Source organism: Dendropsophus ebraccatus, chromosome 4 (assembly GCF_027789765.1).
Source record: "Dendropsophus ebraccatus isolate aDenEbr1 chromosome 4, aDenEbr1.pat, whole genome shotgun sequence".
NCBI classification, from domain to species: Eukaryota; Metazoa; Chordata; class Amphibia; order Anura; family Hylidae; genus Dendropsophus; species Dendropsophus ebraccatus.
Genome location: NC_091457.1, coordinates 29,472,309 through 29,491,430, shown reverse-complemented (window position 1 = coordinate 29,491,430; position 19,122 = coordinate 29,472,309). Strand labels below are relative to the sequence as shown.

The 19,122-nt window shown below is 45.1% G+C and overlaps 1 protein-coding gene across 1 annotated transcript; it reads left to right on the top strand.

Moving 5' to 3' along the window:
* Nucleotides 1-1,609: 1,609 nt before the first annotated feature.
* On the top strand, nt 1,610-14,371 carry TUT1 (terminal uridylyl transferase 1, U6 snRNA-specific). The gene is made up of 10 exons (XM_069965387.1): nt 1,610-1,759; nt 4,252-4,442; nt 5,845-6,048; nt 7,852-7,966; nt 8,068-8,321; nt 9,505-9,692; nt 9,770-9,879; nt 10,877-10,999; nt 11,075-11,167; nt 12,736-14,371. The coding sequence occupies exons 1-10, from the start codon at nt 1,654-1,656 to the stop codon at nt 13,806-13,808; spliced, it is 2,457 nt and encodes an 818-aa protein (XP_069821488.1). The 5' UTR covers nt 1,610-1,653; the 3' UTR covers nt 13,809-14,371.
* The last annotated feature ends 4,751 nt before the right edge of the window (nt 14,372-19,122 follow it).

Genomic DNA, 19,122 nt, shown 5'->3' with positions numbered 1-19,122 from the left:
CCAACCAGCTAACATCTACTACAGTGTCACCATGGTTTGTAGGAGGTAAGTACTTCTAGGTTACAATACCTACCTACAAACCAGAGTGACATTTTAGAACAGGGATAGGGAACCTTCACCTGTCCAGGCTTGATGGGAATTGTAGTTTTGCAACAGCTGGAGGGCTGAAGGTTTCCCATCCCTGTTGTGGATGTGGGCAGGTTGGAACGTTTTACCCAGCTGAACAATACGGATACAGCAGTGATGAATAAACGGATGTTTTATTCCAGGTCACAGATGAACAAACGTGCATTCCAATAAACAGTAACGTCCATTTTGCGTTACTACGCTTCGTCTGGCTCGGTTTGTTTATCTGTAACCTGAAATAAAACATCCTTTTTAGAGATGAGCGAACCTCGAGCATGCTCGAGTCGATCTGAACCCGATCATTCGGCATTTGATTAGTGGTGGCTGCTGAACTTGGATAAAGCCCTAAGGCTATGTGGAAAACATGGATATAGTCATTGGCTGTATCCATGTTTTCCAGACAACCTTAGAGCTTTATCCAACTTCAGCAGCCCCCGCTAATCAAATGCTGAACGATCGGGTTCAGATCGACTCGAACCCGGTTCGCTCATCTCTAATCCTTTTACTCAGTGGTTAGTGGCGATTCTGTTTCTCTATTGTCGGGATTTGGTTTTGCTGGTGGAGCTGAGCACTGCCGAGTGGTATTCCGACCCAGGACCAAGGCTTGGATTGGGAACTGCATGTGGAGAGAGGTCTGAGTGCCCACACTTCCTTTCTATGGTTGGGGTATTTTACCCAACGCTCATTTCCTTATCCTATTGATGTCTATTGACTACTGCGTCCGAAGGGGAAGCCTAGATGGTGAGAAGCTGCGTCCCTGCAGGTACATTCATTACTGGGGATGTGCACAATGTACGACTGATGGTGCGTTTACACAGACCAATTAATCCGACAGCTCTTTGAAGCCAAAGCCAGAACAGACTATAAACCGAGAACAGGTCATAAAGGAAAGACTGAGATTTCTCCTTTTTACAAATCCACTCCTGTCTGATAAATCTGTGTAAACATACCATAAGGTGAGTGAGTTCTCAGCTACCATTCAGCCATACATGTTGCTGGTGGTCAACAAAACAATTGAGTATCTCTGAAATCCATGAGTATAGCTGACCTCAGTGTATTAACCCTTGAAGTGGATGGGTTTTAGCTGTACCATGTCCAGTCAAAATGTATGGATCTGTTCTCATAGATTCCAAGGATCCCTCCCGCCCATTGTCCTGTAATGGAGGCCTGTTACACATGCATAGCCATGGCCACCATGGAGCAGGGGCCAGTACTAGAAAGGGTGTTATGCCATACAACAGGTGTCCTGCATGATGACTTACGGCTGTTGCACAACTACAATTCCCTTGATGCTTGTACTGTCTAGACATACATGTATATTCTGCTATACTGGGGGCAGACAGCAGCAAGAAGCGGCAACGACCCCAATGAGACTAGAGAGCGACCTATCACCTCTCTGCTCCTTTGTCTCTTACCTCATTAATATTAATGACGTCATCCGCGCCAAATCAAGGTTCCCCAAGCGGTCACGCCCACGCCAGAAGTTGATTTCAGCGCTGGTGACGTCATCAGTGTGCGCCGGGCAGCATGGCGGCTATGGAGACTGGAGGCTGTGATGAGATCCCTTCGGATGTACAGTCCACCGATCGGGGCGGGTTTCGGTGCCTCCTGTGCGGTATTAGCATCCCGAACCGTAAGTGGCGGCAGGAGGGGTAATTTCCTCCGCAGATTAGCACTGCAGCTATCACGCCCTTTCCGGTTTGGTGACATTTGCAGCACTCAGACAGCAGGGGGCGCTGGTTTGTAGCTTGACAGCCACACGACATGTGACTATATCTCTGTGTAAAGGCCCTATTCCACCAACAGATCTGACCACAGATTATCTGCCAAAGATTTGATGCCAAACCCAGTAGTGGATTTGAAAAGAGGAGAAATCCAGTTTTTCCTTTATGACCTGTTCTCAGATTATAGTCTGTTCCTGGGTTTGGCTTCAAATCTTTGGCAGATAATCTGTCGTCAGATCTGTTGGTGGAATCGGGCCGTTAGAGATGAGCGCGAATCGGTAGCTGAATAAGGTGGATGGAGTCATAGAGAATGTAGCTGTATCCATGTTTTCCGGGACTCCTTAGGGCTGCATCCAACTTCCTCAGCCACCGGTACTCATATGTGGAACAATGGGAGTGGCGCATGCATGTGACCCCTCATCTCTACTCTCCATATAAGAAACAGTGAAGCGTAAGGAGAAGGACATGTGGTAACATACAGGAGAGCTGTGACTCTATTGTGTGCAATGCCAGTGGTGTGTCCCCCATCATTACTGCTTAAAGGGATTATTTCCTATACACAGAATAGGGGATAACAAGCTCAGACTGCAGATACCCCACTAATGAAAACATATAATTCAGCTGCAACTTAATATAGATGCATTGTTTATATATATATTTATAGTATTTGGTGATAAATCATCTGCCTTTACACTCCTGTTATTGTCATTTCTCTCATGCTACCACCACAACCTTAGTATTTACTCTTAGGGCCCTATTACACCGGACAATTATCGTTCGCATAATTGTTAACGATTAACAATCTCAAACGACCGCTATTGCGAAAGACCTGAAAATGTTCACTCATTTCCATGGAACGATAATCGTTACTTATGATCGTAATTGCGATTGTTTTTTCTTCGCTATTTATTCGCTATTGCGTTTGTATCTATTGCGAACGACCGAACGATGTCTTATTTAATGCGAACATTTTGCGAACGAGCAACGATAAAAATAGGTCCAGGTCTTATAAAGCAATCAACGATTTCTCTTTCGGTGCTTAATCGTTAACTGCATTTCAACCGAACGATTATCGTTTAGATTCGAACGATTTAACGATAATCTGAACGATAATCGTCTGGTGGAATAGGGCCTTCACTCTCCATTAGGGGCGTAGCCAGGATTCATGGAGCCCCATAGCAAAAAAGAAAAAAACACGCAGCCCCCTCCACCACTCCTCCAGTATGCACAACCCAAACCGCTGAAGTTGTGCCCCCTTTGTAAAAAATAACATGCATGCATACATACTCACTTCACTTGTTCCTTTAAAGTGAATGTACCAGTAGTTCATCACTTTTTTGCTATTTACATGAACAGACCAGCATGGGGATGCCAATGCCGCAGAATGTTTATTTTTTGAACCACTGCCCAGTTCCAGTGCACAGTGCCGGTCTATTCCCAAACACTGGCTGGGCATGAAGCACTGGGGGCAGGCTCGCCGGCCCCAGTGTGATGATCTTTCCTTCCCTCTGTGTCGCGGCTCCATTAGAATCAATTGAGCCACGTCACAGAGGAGAGGGGAGATCATCACACTGGGGCCGGCGAGCCCGTCCCCAGTGCTTTGTGTCCGGGAATAGACTGGCACCTTGTGCGAGACTAGGCAACGATTCAAATAAAGTGATGTACCTAGTGGTACATTCGCTTTAAGCACTGCCAGTGCGCTTGGGAGTTGGGGGAGACAGCTTATGCTTAAAGTCAATGTACCATCAGGCCCGTGCTGAAGCACTGGAGGTGGGCCAACCCACCCCCAGTGGGAGGTAACCCCCGCCGCTCTATGACGTGGCTCCATGAGAATCACGCCATATCATAAACGGGCAGGGTTTCCTCTAACTGGGGGTGGGTCGGCCCACCTCCAGTGCTTCAGTACGGGCATGATGGTGCATTCACCTTAACTCCTTATGTACGTCAGAGTGTAAGTGGCACAAACATTCCTTACATGCTGCAGCACAAAAAAGGGTTAAAGAGCAGAAGACAAGGAGATCTGCTTTTCTGCTCTGCACTGATGACCCCTGGCCTTTGCACGTCTTTCTACCTGCTGAAGAACAGAGGTCAGAGGTTATCAGTGCAGAGCAGCAAAGCAGAGATCCCCTTGTCTTATGCTTTTTAACCCTTTTCTGTTTCATCATGTAAGTGAAGTTCTGGCGCGGTTGCTCCCGCACAGGGCCTAGGAAGGAAACCCTGTGGCTCTTACCTGGGGACTCAAGGTACACATTAGTGCAGGAGCTGGGCATGCTGAGGTGTTGCAGAGGCCACTGTCTCTGTCAGGTGGGAGGAGGCGGGGCATGTCTAGCAGCATGGAGGCTTTGCAGAAGGGCCCGGGACCCATAGCAGCCTTAGGCTTCCTGAATTGTCTATCTCACAGGTCCCAGCCTCACTGACCATCTGCAGGGACGGCGTCATAAGCAAATGTGTGAGGAGCGAGATAAGCGCCAGCAGCAGCAGGAGCGCAGTGTGTTTGTTAGCGGCTTCTCAAAAGGCGCCTCTGAGGAGCAAATCAAAGAGGTCTTTGAAACCATATCCCCTGTAAAGAACATTGTGATGGACAAAGAGCGGGTGAGTAAGGACGACTTTCACCTTTATGTTCCTTTTCTCTTATACCTTCAGGATCTTAAGACCCACATACACATTACAGTCTGTCAAAGTTACAGTGGGGTGGGGGGGCCCAATCTTGGTTAACAGCCCGGGGACTATGGTAAAGTTAAACCGCCCCTGATTAAAGGGGTTATGCAAGCTTAAAGAAACATGGCTGTTTTCTTCCAGAAACACCTCTCCTGTCCTAAGTAGTTTGGGTGTGAGTTTTGCAGCGCCGCTGTTTTTGCTAGAAAGTTGTGCTTTTTCTAATTCTAGCTAATCCCTTTAATATTTGGTATGTCTACTCCAGAGGTACATACAATGGGGGAGATTTATCAAACATGGTGTAAAGTAAAAACTGGCTCAGTTGCCCCTAGCAACCAATCAGATTCCACCTTTCATTTTCCAAAGAGTCTGTGAGGAATGAAAGGTGAAATCTGATTGGTTGCTAGGGGCAACTGAGCCAGTTTCACTTTACACCATGTTTGATAAATCTCCCCCAATGTTTCCAGGTCTTACTTTTCGTTTGAGAGAAGAAACATGCCACTGCCATAACTTTTTGTTGGAGCAGGTCTGTGCTGTGCAGGAACTGGTATACGTGAGTCTTTAATGTGGGGTTACTGTGAAGTTCTAGACATTGCAGATAGATATATATATATTCCTGCATTGAAAAGCTAAGAATGGTGGGACATTTGGGGGTTTAAATAAAGATTCTGCATCATGGTCTTGGAGAAAAAGATGCGTTCATATGTCCGTACAATTTTTTAGACTATGGATGTACGTAGGAATGTTTGCATTCACTGACAGCAAACATCTTGACAACTAAGCCGTTAAAACAAATAGTGAACGTCCTAGGGCATCCACATGTCTGACGTCAGGGATGATAGTGGGGTTTATAGGGGTTATTTCCTATTGACAGGATAGAGGATAACTACATGATTGATGAGGGTTCAAGCACTGAGGTCCATGTGAATGGAGTGACAGTGATTCTCCTTGCTCCATTCATTCTCTAAAAGGCCTGTAAACAAATTGTATGGCTCTGTTGACATAGACATTAGGAGCCACTATATGGGTTTTGATCATCTTTATAGGAAACCTTGACAGAGCCCCATTGTTATGGTCACCATACACTTTAGATGGCCGAACCCACCGCTCACAGCAGATTTTAATGTATACGGGGCTCTCCCTAATGTCCACCGATAGAGGATGTTGGTGCTGATAGGGGTCGGGTGTGCTGGAAAATCGATGCTTGACCCCTTTGTTTTGAGGAGAGGTAAACCGCAGCGAGAGAGCTCCCACCCATTCCCATAGAGCACACAGGAACACAGAGTGCCGTCATTTGGTATTTTTGTTACTTTCTCTAACAATATTTCTCTCTCTTTAGGGTCTCTATGCCATTGTAGAATTTGAGAGTCAGGAAGGTGTATGCCTAGCACTCTCACAGACTAGCATTACACTAGAAGGTCATCGTCTGAAAGTGAAACCACGCGAAAAGAAAGAATTTAAGAACAAGAAAGGAGCAGCCCACCGAAGCCTGCAGCCCCCTGATCCGGAAACTCTCAGCAAGCAACTGATACGCTGTACTGATGTGAGTGTTAAAGGGGAACGCTAAAGCTTGTGTAAAGTAAACTAAAGGGGAACCAGGCACCATCCTAAAGTACTCTGTGACCTGGGGCAAAACCACAGCTTCCAGCATGCCTTGAGCGTCTGCATCTGACAGGGCACGGTAGGAGGGAGAGATCACTTTCAGCCCTCCAGCTGTTGCAAAACTACAATTCCCATCATACCTGGACAGCCAAAGCTAAAGCTTTGGCTGTCCAGGCATGATGGGAATTGTAGTTTTGCAACAGCTGGAGGGCCGAAGGTTCCCCATCCCTGCTTTAGGATGTCAATACCTCTATAATACTTTCCACCAGTAACATGGACATATATACTTACATAGAACCAAGATCACGTTTGTGTTGGTGCTACCAACACTTTTGCCACAACATCTTTAAGGGCTGTTTTACCTCTTTATCAGGAGGTTAGGCAGGATTCACACCATGATTTGTGCCTTTGAGTCACGAATATATTGGGAAGCTGTCAAAATGACATGCAGATGTATCCCTTCTCTGCTCAGCATGGGCCCTGTTCATATCAATGGCCTGAGCAAACTCAGCAAATGACTACTTTTGGGTAGTTCTCTAAACTTATCCAAAATTTGACTGAAAATAGTGCTTCAATCCACGCTTCTTGGTCTGAGCCAAACCTCGAGTACACTCGAAAAATGACCTGAACACAATCACTATTTGACTATGCTGGGACCATTGCGACGTATGAGCCCTCTTCTGATGCCAGTAGGGATAGTTTCCTGATGTATCCACGCCTCAGAGGCAGAAATCGAGGTGTGAACGAGCCCTTAGAGATCCCGCAGGAAGCCTGGTAATATTTGTTGGTCTTTCTGGTATATCTATGCAAATCTCCGAAATATTTTGTTCCATTTTGAAAAGTAGATAAAATGCAACAAAAACAGAACTGTGCTTTACGATTGGGACTGTGTTCTTGGGGGTTGTACTCATCCTTTCTTCTTCCAAACACTGCGAGTGGAGTTGATACCAAAAAGTTCTCTTTTGATCTCATCTGACCACATGACCTTCATGTCATGGTCACTGACAAACTTCAAATTGACCTGGACATGTGCTGGCGTGAGCAGGGGGACATAGCGTACCCTGCAGGAGCCCCAGACCAAAAAAGATTGACGATCATCTTGTGTTTCTTCCATTTTGTAATAATTGTGTCAACACTTGTCTTCTCACCAAGCGTCTTGTCTATTGACCTGTAGCCCATCCCAGCCTTGTGCAGGTCTAGAATTTTGTCGCTGATGTCCTTAGACAACTCTGGTTTTGGCCATGAGGGAGATGTTAGTGTGATCGATTGAGTGTGTGGTCAGGTGATTTATTTATTTATTTTTTTACACACGTAACAAGGTACAATTAATACAGGTAATGAGTGCAGGGTAGGAGTAACTCCTTAAGGAAACACTAACAAATCTGTGAGAACCAGTACTCTTGATGGTTGGTAGGTGATCACGTACTTATTGCATGCAATAAAATGGTGATAATTATTTAGAAATCATACAATGTGATTTTCTAGAATTTTTTATTTTTTTTTAATGAATTTTACCTCTCACAGTTGAAGTGTACCTACAATAAAAAAATATATATGCACCTCTCCATTTTTTGTAGGTGGAAACATTTGCAAATTCTGCAATGTGTCAAGTAATTTTCCCACTGTCTAATTTGTATTGTATGTTAGCCCAATGATAGTCCAAAATGAAAATTATGATCTTATGATCTAAGTGTTACTTACTTATTGTGACTGATGGAAACAACATACTTGTTATCTCTTGAAGGTAGAAGATCAAACAAAAAACATTGTCTCGCTCTGCTCCCCATCACATCACGAGAGCCGTCTGCGGGAGCTGCTGCTTTCCCTCCTTCGAGAAACATTTACAGAGTTCTTTCCAGGTCAGCAATAGACAACTCCTCCACGTTTCCTTTGCACGACTTCTGATAAGTCTCCCGACTTATTGTGTGTTATTTATTCCGGAGTTTACCTGTTTTACCAGGTTGTCAGCTTCTTCCATTTGGCTCCTCTGTAAATGGTTTTGAAATCAGTGGATGTGACTTGGATTTGCATTTGGAGCTCGGTGAGAATGAAAAAGATGTGAAGAAAGATGATGAGGGTGTAGAAGAGAAGATGGAGGGTATAGGCCAGCCAAGTGGGGAGAATACTGCAGTGGAAGAAGAACTGGAGGAAGACACATCTCCCAAGAAAGATGTTGAAGAACTAGGAATGGAAGTTGAGAATGATGATGAAGAAGTGAGTTGTCTGCAATTAACCTTAGCATGTGCCCCTGTCAGTAGGTTTATTGTGTCCTATCTCGGGGTAGCATGAACTAGTGACAGAGAAGCTGACCAGAATGATGTATCACTTACATTGTTCTGTGCAGCTGATCCAGAGACGTCCTCCTGAATAACATGGACAATAAGTAGTCCTCTACATTATGTGCATGAGCTGAATAGTCCTGGATATTTATGAGAAGCAGTAATCTATCCGTGCTGTATATAGGCAGTCAACTGTCAATCAGCAGCTGGAGGGTGGGGGGAGGGGTGTGGCAAGAATCCTATTTTCCTGCATATTAGGTGAACGGCTAAACACAATAATGTAGGTAATACACCAATCTGTTTAGCATTTCTGTCACTAGTTTATGCTGCCCTCATTTGAGGTGGCATATACCTAGGGACAGATTCCCTTTAAAAATCTTTGCTGATAAACAATATTGTGGCAGATACTTCATGAAGTTCCTTGTCCATTCTTGGACGCCATCAGAGCTTCCCAGCCAGAAACTTTCTTCCACTCCGCACTTTGGTATTGCAGGAAACCACTGGACAAATGTTTTAATGCAAAATGTCTCAGATGGCTGTCTGCATTACCAGGAAAATGTAAGGCTTCATACTGGGAGTTGTTGTATCTCACTGTGTGCCTATACGATAGGATATGTTACTGCCTTCCATCAAAGGTATGAGTCCTCCTAATAATTACCTTTGATGGAAGGCTATCAAGACAATCCCAGTGGGTCTTTACCATGGGTTACAGCTTCAAGGGAATCTGTTACTCAGTTTATGATGCCTCAAATGAAGGAAGTATAAATTAGTGAAAAAAATGCTGAACAAAAGGGTGTGTTACATTCTCTTCGGCCGTTCTCCCAATATGCAGGAGAATGGGCTTAAGGCCTTGCCACTAACTCCGCCCCTGGCTGCTAATTGACAGCTGTCTGCCAATACACAGTATAGATAGACAACTGCCAGAATGTGCTGGTCCTCATGAATATCCAGGATTACTGAGCAGAAGCACAAAATGGAGAGAACTACTTATTGTTCTTGTGAATCAGGAGGATATCTCCTTATTAGCTGCACAGAACAATGTAAGTGATACTGGTCTGCATATTTGTGAATCTTGAGGTTTAGCTGTATTTTTATTAATAACTGTGTTTGCTTTAAAGAATATCACGCCTGGCCTGTCACTGCAGGGACTCTCCCATGAAGAGATCCTTGATGTTGTTGGGAGAGTCTTAAGGCAGTGTGTTCCTGGAGTACATGGAGTTCAGAGTGTTCCCTCTGCCCGCCGTCCAGTTATACGCTTTCAACATAAGACTTCTGGTCTGAGGGGAGATATCACCCTAAATAACAGGTAGGACGTGTATCCATGCCCTCACTTTACCTTTCCTTCTGCCAGTGTTTATTCATGTATCTTTTCTTCTCACCCAGGCTTGCTCTACGTAATTCTTCATACTTGCGCCTCTGTTCTGATCTAGACCCTCGGGTGCCCCAGCTTGTGTACACTGTGCGATACTGGGCCCGGGTGCATCAACTTGCAGGTGAGAAGAAGGGGCCAGCTTGGAACTATATTGATACTGGGTTACGGGAATATTTGTTGTATTAAAGGCAGGGTGGATTTGTTTTAAATCAAACTGATTTAAATCACGATTTAAATCACGATTTAAATCACGATTTAAATCACTAGTCCGGAAGGCTTGATTTAAATCAGTGATTTAAATCAAAGTTTCTACCTAAACTAGTTCTTGCTACTTTAACATGCAAGTAGATGAAGATTTTTAGAATCACTTTTTATATTACTTTTTTCTCCCCAGTTTAATGGGTTAATCATTCATATTTGGACACCACTGTTCTGTTGTACTTAGGAAGGAGAAAAATAATCCTGAACTTAATAACAATTTAAATGGATTTATTCAACTGAAACAATAACAACATTACAGCATACGTTATTTGCTTAAACAAACATCCATGTTAACTAATTTGGCTAAACAAAAAAAAAAAATAGTCCAAACAATCAGAAACATATTGTCTAACTTCTTGGACTTGGTACTGAAGGGGATGATTCTGTATTCATAGGTTTGTAGAACAATAGGATTAAGGTCTTTTTCTCAACTCTGTTCATGTTGTAACATTTGAGAACATATACAGCCTTTATTCTACTGAGTTAAACAACTCAGTTTTATCTCATGATGGAAGAACCTTTGGATGGTAAAATATTTTCCTCAAAAAGCAGTTTATTGAAAAAAATCCGATTTAAATCAAAAAAATCCGATTTAAATAAAAAAAATCAGATTTTTTTGATTTTTTTAAAAAAATCATTGATTTTTATCCACCCTGATTAAAGGGCTTATCCCAGCAACAACGCTTAATACATATCCAGCGGTGGGCATAGAACCACCGTTCTCAGTGGGCCTGTTCTCAGTGGGGGCTTATCTCCTATACTGTGGTTAGGTGATAAGTGGTGATGTTAGGAAAACCCATTTAAATCTGACTCATTTCCTGTTGTGACTGTGTTTTCTTTGTATTTGTGACTCCCAGGTAACCCACTCGGGGGCGGACCACTGCTGAATAATTACGCATTGACACTACTTGTTATATTCTTCCTCCAAACAAGAAGCCCTCCAGTAATTCCTAGTCTGAGCCACCTGAGGGAGATGGCTGGTAAGTTGTGAAACCCCATTTACTCTGAGTACGTTGTACATGGAAACCCCAATGACTTCATTTTGTTACTTTCAGTGGATAACGCCTCCCATGTTATCGATGGCTGGGACTGTTCCTTTGTTTCTGACAGCGCTCAGATTCAAGCTAGTGAAAACCAGCAAAACCTGGGTGAGTTCCTATTCACTTATTATTGTCTATTTATTAATGAAGGTTCAATCAGGTTATGCTTGAAAATATTTCTGTCCATGAACCGTTATAATTTATAATGTAATATTGTATTCTGCATGAAAGTGTAGATATTGCATTATAATATATTGGAAACTACATCCAGCTACCCATTTCCCTTAAATGCATTAGATGTTTCTAAACAGTTTTAGGGAGAGAGATAAAAAAAAAATACTGGAAAACTCATCCTGTCCATCTTGTTGTTTTTTATGTATAAAAGGGCTAAATAAACAAAATACATAATCTTGAGCCTTAAACATTGTAAAGGACACAAAGAGAAGTTAAGAACATACCTAGAGTTCTGGTCATACAGAAGTGACTAGGACCCTTCATGTTAAGTGGCCAGGATTTCCCGCCGCCTTGTCTTAGCGAGAGTGACGGCTCTGGTGGTCTCCTGATGCTGGAGCTGTCCCCAATGCTGAGAGGAAGGGTTGAGGAAGTGCTCAGTGCACAAAGCTCTAGGCTTTTAGAATGAAGGGTCTGCCTCCTGGGCACTTACAGTAGTGGTGCCTGTAACACTTTAAGACTTTAGGTGGTTGACATTTTGGCACTTCTCTGTTTGATATTTGGCATATGGCTCTGAAAGCGACATGTGTGGCCACAGTGCTCAGCCGAGTGTTACTACCTAATCATTGTAATGAAGGAAGGGAGTCTTAGCAATGGAACCCCACCTATCAAAACTTCTGACATGTTCTCATCTTCCCACATTCTGCTCAGCCCCACCGCGTTTCCGGATTCAGCACAGGTGGAGCGAGGATGCGGTGCAGAGCAGAGATTGCTCGGCTCTGCTTTGTCTTGCTGCGGCATCACACATGCTGTCAGGGACAATCCAAGCCCTGGAGACATGTGGGATGTCAGAGGGAGACATGAGATGAATAAAAACATACTTACCTGGTCCTGTCACTGCCTGGCCACCGCTATCAGTTATGAGTGGGATCCAAGACAACCACTGTCAACATGACGGCAAGAGAAGAGGGCAAAACTTCAAAAGAAAGCAATTTTGCTAATGCAATGCATTTTAAAAATGACTTTCTTTCGCGTTTCCCATCACCTAACAAAAGTTTAGGGGATCAGAATACCCCTTTAAAGTATCTATAACAGATTTACTTATAGTGGAGATGTGACATTACAGAAACAAAATGCTACTTTGAGGAACTGAGAAATAACACTTATAATACTAAGTAACAAACATTTGTCATATTTAGAGATGAGCGAACCTTGAGCATGCTCCAGTTCATCTGAACCCGAACGTTCGGCATTTGATTAGTGGTGGCCGCTGAAGTTGGATAAAGCTCTAAGGTTCTCTGGAAAACATGGATACAGCCAATGACTATATCCATGTTTTCCACATAGCCTTAGGGCTTTATCCAACTTCAGCAGCCACCGCTAATCAAATGCCGAACGCTCGAGTTCGGACGAACTTGAGCATGCTCGAGGTTCGCTTATCTCAAGTCATGTTTCACATTTTTAATTTCTCATCCAAATAATCTTGCAATGTTTTATCTTTCCAGGCTCTCTACTTTCTGAGTTTTTCAGTTATTTCTCTTCCCTGGACTTGCATTCCAATATTCTCTGCCCTCGCGATGGCTGTCTCGTCCCCATCCCTCTTCCCTCACCCCCACCTCTCTGGACTGAAGGTTTCCGTATTGGCTCCTTTAATGTTCAGGATCCATTTGAGTTGAACCATAATGTCTGCGGTAATGTTAGCTCCCGGATAGCTCGCCGCTTCTCCACTCAGTGCTCATCTGCTGCTAAGACTTGCCGCTCTCCCTTATACCAGCTACGATCTTCATCCCGTCCCTGGGGCATCACTTTACTGATACAGCCTTCAACCTCCGAAGGGGACAAGACTGAAGGGACAGACATTTCTATACCTACTGGAAAGGCGTCATTGGAGGAAGTAGCTTTGGCTGTGAAGACTGTTTTGGTAGAGGTGCTTCTGTGCAGCTGCAAACAGGATAGTGGGAAGGATGGTGCCAGTGAGAAAAGCTGTGGAGAGATTAACCATGAGGTGCCCTGTGTGGGTGAGCTTTTCATTGAGGATAAAGAAGCTGAAATGGAAGGGGAACATGCCAGCGAAGATGTAACAAAAAATGAGAGGAAAAGGGAAAGGCTAGACGAAATCCAGAGCATCAGCCCAAAAAAGAGGAGGATAGAGGATGGCAGCAGCCATTGTGCGACTGATCAGCAGAGAAACCCTCCTGAGAAAGCCGCTTGTAAAAAAGGCAATACATTAAAAACTGCCAGAAAGTCTCCAGAAGAAGGTGGTGTGCTGTCCATGAAGATAGACGTCTGGCATCAGGTGTGGGAGGGCAGGCGCAAGGTGCGGAGGAGCATGCAGGGGAAAGAGACACAGGGCATCAGACTGGAGACTGCAGTGTCCCGGGCCCTGTCCCCAGGCACTATGGAGGATGCCAGGCCAATAATGCAGATCACTGTAAGAATTCAGCCGGGCACTGAGGGCAATGCACAGGTCCATCTCTCCCCAGATTCTGATGACTACGGCTGTAGCACCACCTTTTTTCACTTTTTAAAAATCTTTTTGCCTCGTATGGTGGAAGAGGTTCTAAGCCATAAAGATTAAATGTATTTAGATAGAATTTAGGCTCTATTTGTGAACCTAGCAGTAGAGGGCATTGCAATTTCTTTGTGTCTCTACAGAATGTCTTCTGTGTGTCTAAGAAGGTAGTGTGTATGGTTAGATCAGCCCTATAGATGTACCATAGAGGTTTCCTGTTTCTTATTCCTCATAATTAACGTTACAAGGTTTCCACCCCCCATTAGCAAACAATTATGAGTCAATCCTACCTTTCTGTAAGGAAATAGGGATAGTGAACAAGTTTGATGGAGGTTGTAATGGGGTCAGCTGCAGGACAGGATCATATATTCACATCCACATCAGATATTCTGTAAAGAGCCTCCTTTTTCTGGTGCTACTATGGGCTCCATTGGACGCTGTAGATGTACATGTGACCTGTAATTGAACAGAAAAATGGACTCTAGATGTGACCTTCTGCTTATGGAGCCCCCCCTCTATGTTGGTGATTTTACAGATGAGTGTGTATTTTTGCTACACCTGAAATGTAAATAAGGTTTTATGCATATATTATATTTTTGTTCTGTGTTTTGCAAGAAAAATGACTCTTCAGTCAGGGATGTGTGGTTGTGGTCTTTTATTTAGTCGTCATATTTGTCTTTCATCCAACTTGTTCAGCCACTAGTATTCAAATGCTGAACCATCAGACTTGAGCATGCTTGGGTTGCGCTCCTCTCTGGTCTCTTTCCGTTCAGGGAACACTCTATCAACGTCGGCCAGCTGATCATCCAAGGATTCTGAGCCTAGCTCCCAGCTGAATTTACAACTATGACTTTGGGAAGCACAACACTAGCAACAAGGCCCATAGGGCTGCATCCAGCTTTTTTACCCACTGGTAATCAAATGCCAAAAGCTCAGGCTTGGACGGAGCAGTGCATGAGTTGCGCTTATTTCTATAGTCTATATAAAGCTAGGCTGGACAGGTTGCTTTTTGTAACCATTCTCTATTCTGGCCAAGATGTGAGGATCCATAAGCACAGGGTTCCCAGTTACTGACTGTATTTTTTCCTTCTTTTTAAGTAGACATTAAAAGTGTTGCCTACTTACATATACGCTGCAATATTATACTATTCTTGTTGCTCAGATGGCAGAGCATTAAGAGTCTCTAATAAGGAGAATGAGTAATATTAAGATGAGCAAATTTACAGAAATAACAAAGCAAAGTGCTTTGTGATCTCTGCGATCTGCCTCCCTACCGCTCCATGCTGCTCCTCCTTGGGTGCTAGGGAAAGCTAGATCCAGTCCTGGGGAACTTCTCCCAGTTTTCCAGGACTGGATCCAGCTTTTCCTAGCACCTGAGGAGGAGCGGCAGTGAGCTGAAAGGCAGCCGGCTGATAAGCAGATAGCAGAGATCACAAAGCGCTTCACTTCATTATTAGGGTGCGTTCACACATAATGGATCCGCAGCGGATTGACGTCCCGCTGTGATTATGTCAGCAGCCCGCCTCGTTAACCCCCCGATCTGGCTTGCTTCGGGGCTCCCGGTGTCTTTACAACTCGCTCAGCCAATCAGTGTGCTGTCTGTTACGTGTGAACGCAGCCTTAGGGTAGCTTCACACACACTGTATCGCAGCGGATTTTCTGCTGCGGATCTGCAGCTCATTTGATGTAAATAACTGAACACAGCATCAAATCTGCTGCAGATCCGGCACCGAATTCGCTCACCTCCAATTAATACAATAGTCACACCAAGAATTACATATTTTATCACGTTATAGAGATAAATGATCTTAAATTTAGGATAGGCCAAGCAACTAGGAGTCATGGACCTCTTCTCAGGGTCTGATGTAAGATGAAAGCCATTGAGGGTCACCCATTAAAGGGTTGGTCAGGCCCATAAGAATCATAACATACCTCATTCCCGGCTGCGGCTTGTTTTGCTGCCTACACGGTCTTATACGTTGCCCGTTTGAAGCTGCTGCATGCGGGCAAAACCACATCTGCATTAAATGGCTACTCAATGTTGGCACAAATCCTACTGATATTTGCCACTAAACATGGGCATGGTTTCACCTCAATGCAGCAGTCACAACGTGTGCCCTACACGCAGTGTCACAGCCAGACCTCAATGGTCACATGATTTTGCCGGTATTATCACCAGCATTGGCCACCTTGGTTTTACAGGCATACAGCAGCCACAACCTGTGCTGTACATTATCTACAGACAGAGGAAAAGTAATTGGACAGTGGTCGTAGCAAAACGGAAGTGGAGCTGTTGGGAGTGAGGTAAGTGTGGCCCCAACAATCCCTATAAATTTCTAAACATATGACCGGGGGAGGAAGGGCTAGAAGAGATTTGTTTTATATTGGTACTTAGAGAGGACATCTCACCCCCAGATGGTTGGCCAGACAAAATTTAGCAAAATTGCAGGATGTCAAGCGTTTGGTATTTTATCCTTTTTTTTCCCCCAAGAAATAATGGCGTTTTTGGCATGTGGTGTACCACACATGCCCATTGCTGGTCTATTCAACCTCTATGAGGTTTATGAAGATAGCTGAAAGCTGTATACATCTGTCTCCGGTGGTCCTGCCTCTTCACTCTAACAACCTGCGGGGTCTTGGCACCAGGACCCCCCACCAATACAAACTGACTAGTCAGGAGTTGAAATGATAGATACACTTTATACTTGGATCTGGAATGAAGATGGTTTGTACTAACAAGTCCTGGACACAGAGTACAGTAAACCCCCTCCAGAGGACCCCAGTATCCAGACCAGATTTGGGTGTCTCAGAAATGTCACTGTATTACTATTCATGGCAAGAAGCACATAGTGAACATGGCTTATTGTCAATCGGCAAGAGACATGTTCCCATTCAGCAGATAGATGTAGGATTTGTCTATACATGTGAATGGGACTGAGCACTCGCACATAGGTTGGCATCCCATATACTGACATGAGGTGGAAGGTGTTGGCAGATAAAGATGCTCACATTGATGTCATTGCTTGGGAGGTTGAAGTGGAGGGGTTGGGGTGGCCACCTCAGGCTGCAGTCTATCTATCAGTAGCCAACACCATTCTGGACAACACATGTCTGGTGTGTATGGAGATCTTAAAGGGGTTATTCAGCGCTACAAAGACATGGCCACTTTCCCCCCACTGTTGTCTCCAATTCAGGTGCGGTTTCCAATTAATCTCCATTTACTTCATTGGAACTGAGTTTAAAACCCCACCCAAACTGGAGACAACAGCCCCGTATTACACTGATAATACACAGAGAGGGGGAATCCCACATCACACTGATAATACACAGAGGGACCCCGCATCACACTGTTACTACACAGAGAGGAGGGACCCCGCATCACACTGATAATACACAGAGGGACCCCGCATCACACTGATAATACACAGAGAGGGGAGACCCCGCATCACACTGATAATACACAGAGAGGGACCCCGCATCACACTGATAATACACAGAGAGGGACCCCGCATCACACTGATAATACACAGAGAGGAGGGACCCTGCATCACACTGATAATACACAAAGAGGGACCCCGCATCACACTGATACTACACAGAGAGGGACCCAGTATCACACTGATAACACACAGAGAGGGGCCCTGCATCACGCTGATAATACACAGAGAGGGGCCCCCGCATCACACTGATAATACACAGAGAGGGACCCCGTATCACACTGATACTACACAGAGAGGAGGGAACCCGTATCACACTGATACTACACAGAGAGGGGGGACCCCGCATCACACTGATAATACACAAAGAGGGACCCCGCATCACACTGATACTACACAGAGAGGGACCCAGTATCACACTGATAACACACAGAGAGGGGCCCTGCATCACGCTGATAATACACAGAGAGGGGCCCCCGCATCACACTGATAATACACAGAGAGGGACCCCGTATCACACTGATACTACACAGAGAGGAGGGAACCCGTATCACACTGATACTACACAGAGAGGGGGGACCCCGCATCACACTGATAATACACAGAGAGGGACCCCGCATCACACTGATAATAGACAGAGAGGTGGGACCCCGCATCACACTGATAATACACAGAGAGGAACCCTGCATCACACTGATAATACACAGAGAGGGGCCCATGCATCACACTGATACTACACAGAGAGGGACCCCGCATCACACTGATACTACACAGAGAGGGACCCCGCTTCACACGTATAATACACAGAGAGGGGCCCCGCATCACACTGATAATACACAGAGAGGGGCCCCGCATCACACTGATACTACACAGAGAGGGATGTAGTATCACACTGATAATACACAGAGAGGGACCCATGCATCACACTGATACTACACAGAGAGGGACCCCGCTTCACACTGATAATACACAGAGAGGGACCCCGTATCACACTGATACTACACAGAGAGGGGGGACCCCGCATCACACTGATAATACACAGAGAGGGACCCCGCATCACACTGATAATAGACAGAGAGGGGGGACCCCGCATCACACTGATAATACACAGAGAGGGACCCCGCATCACACTGATAATACACAGAGGGACCCCGCATCACACTGATAATACACAGAGAGGGGCCCATGCATCACACTGATACTACACAGAGAGGGGGGACCCCGCATCACACTGATAATACACAGAGAGAGGGGCCCCGCATCACACTGATAATACACAGAGAGAGTGACCCCGTTTTACACTGATACTACACAGAGAGGGACCCCGCATCACACTGATAATACACAGAGAGGGGGGACCCCGCATCACACTGATGTTACACAGAGAGGGACCCCGCATCTTGCTGATAATACACAGAGAGGGACCCCGCATCACACTGATAATACACAGAGAGGGACCCCACATCACACTGATACTACACAGAGAGGGATCCCGCATCACACTGATACTACACAGAGAGGAGGGACCCCGCATCACACTAATAATACACAGAGAGGGATCCCGCATCACGCTGATACTACACAGAGAGAGGGGCCCCGCATAACACTGATAATACACAGAGAGAGGGGCCCCGCATCACACTGATAATACACAGAAAGGGACCCCGCATCACACTGATAATACACAGAGAGGGACCCCGCATCACACTGATAATACACAGAGGGGGGACCCCGCATCACACTGATACTACACAGAGAGGGACCCCGCATCACACTGATACTACACAGAGAGGGGGGACCCCGCATCACACTGATACTACACAGAGAGGGGGGACCCCGCATAACACTGATAATACACAGAGAGAGGGGCCCCGCATCACACTGATAATACACAGAGAGGGACCCCGCATCACACTGATACTACACAGAGAGGGACCCCGCAT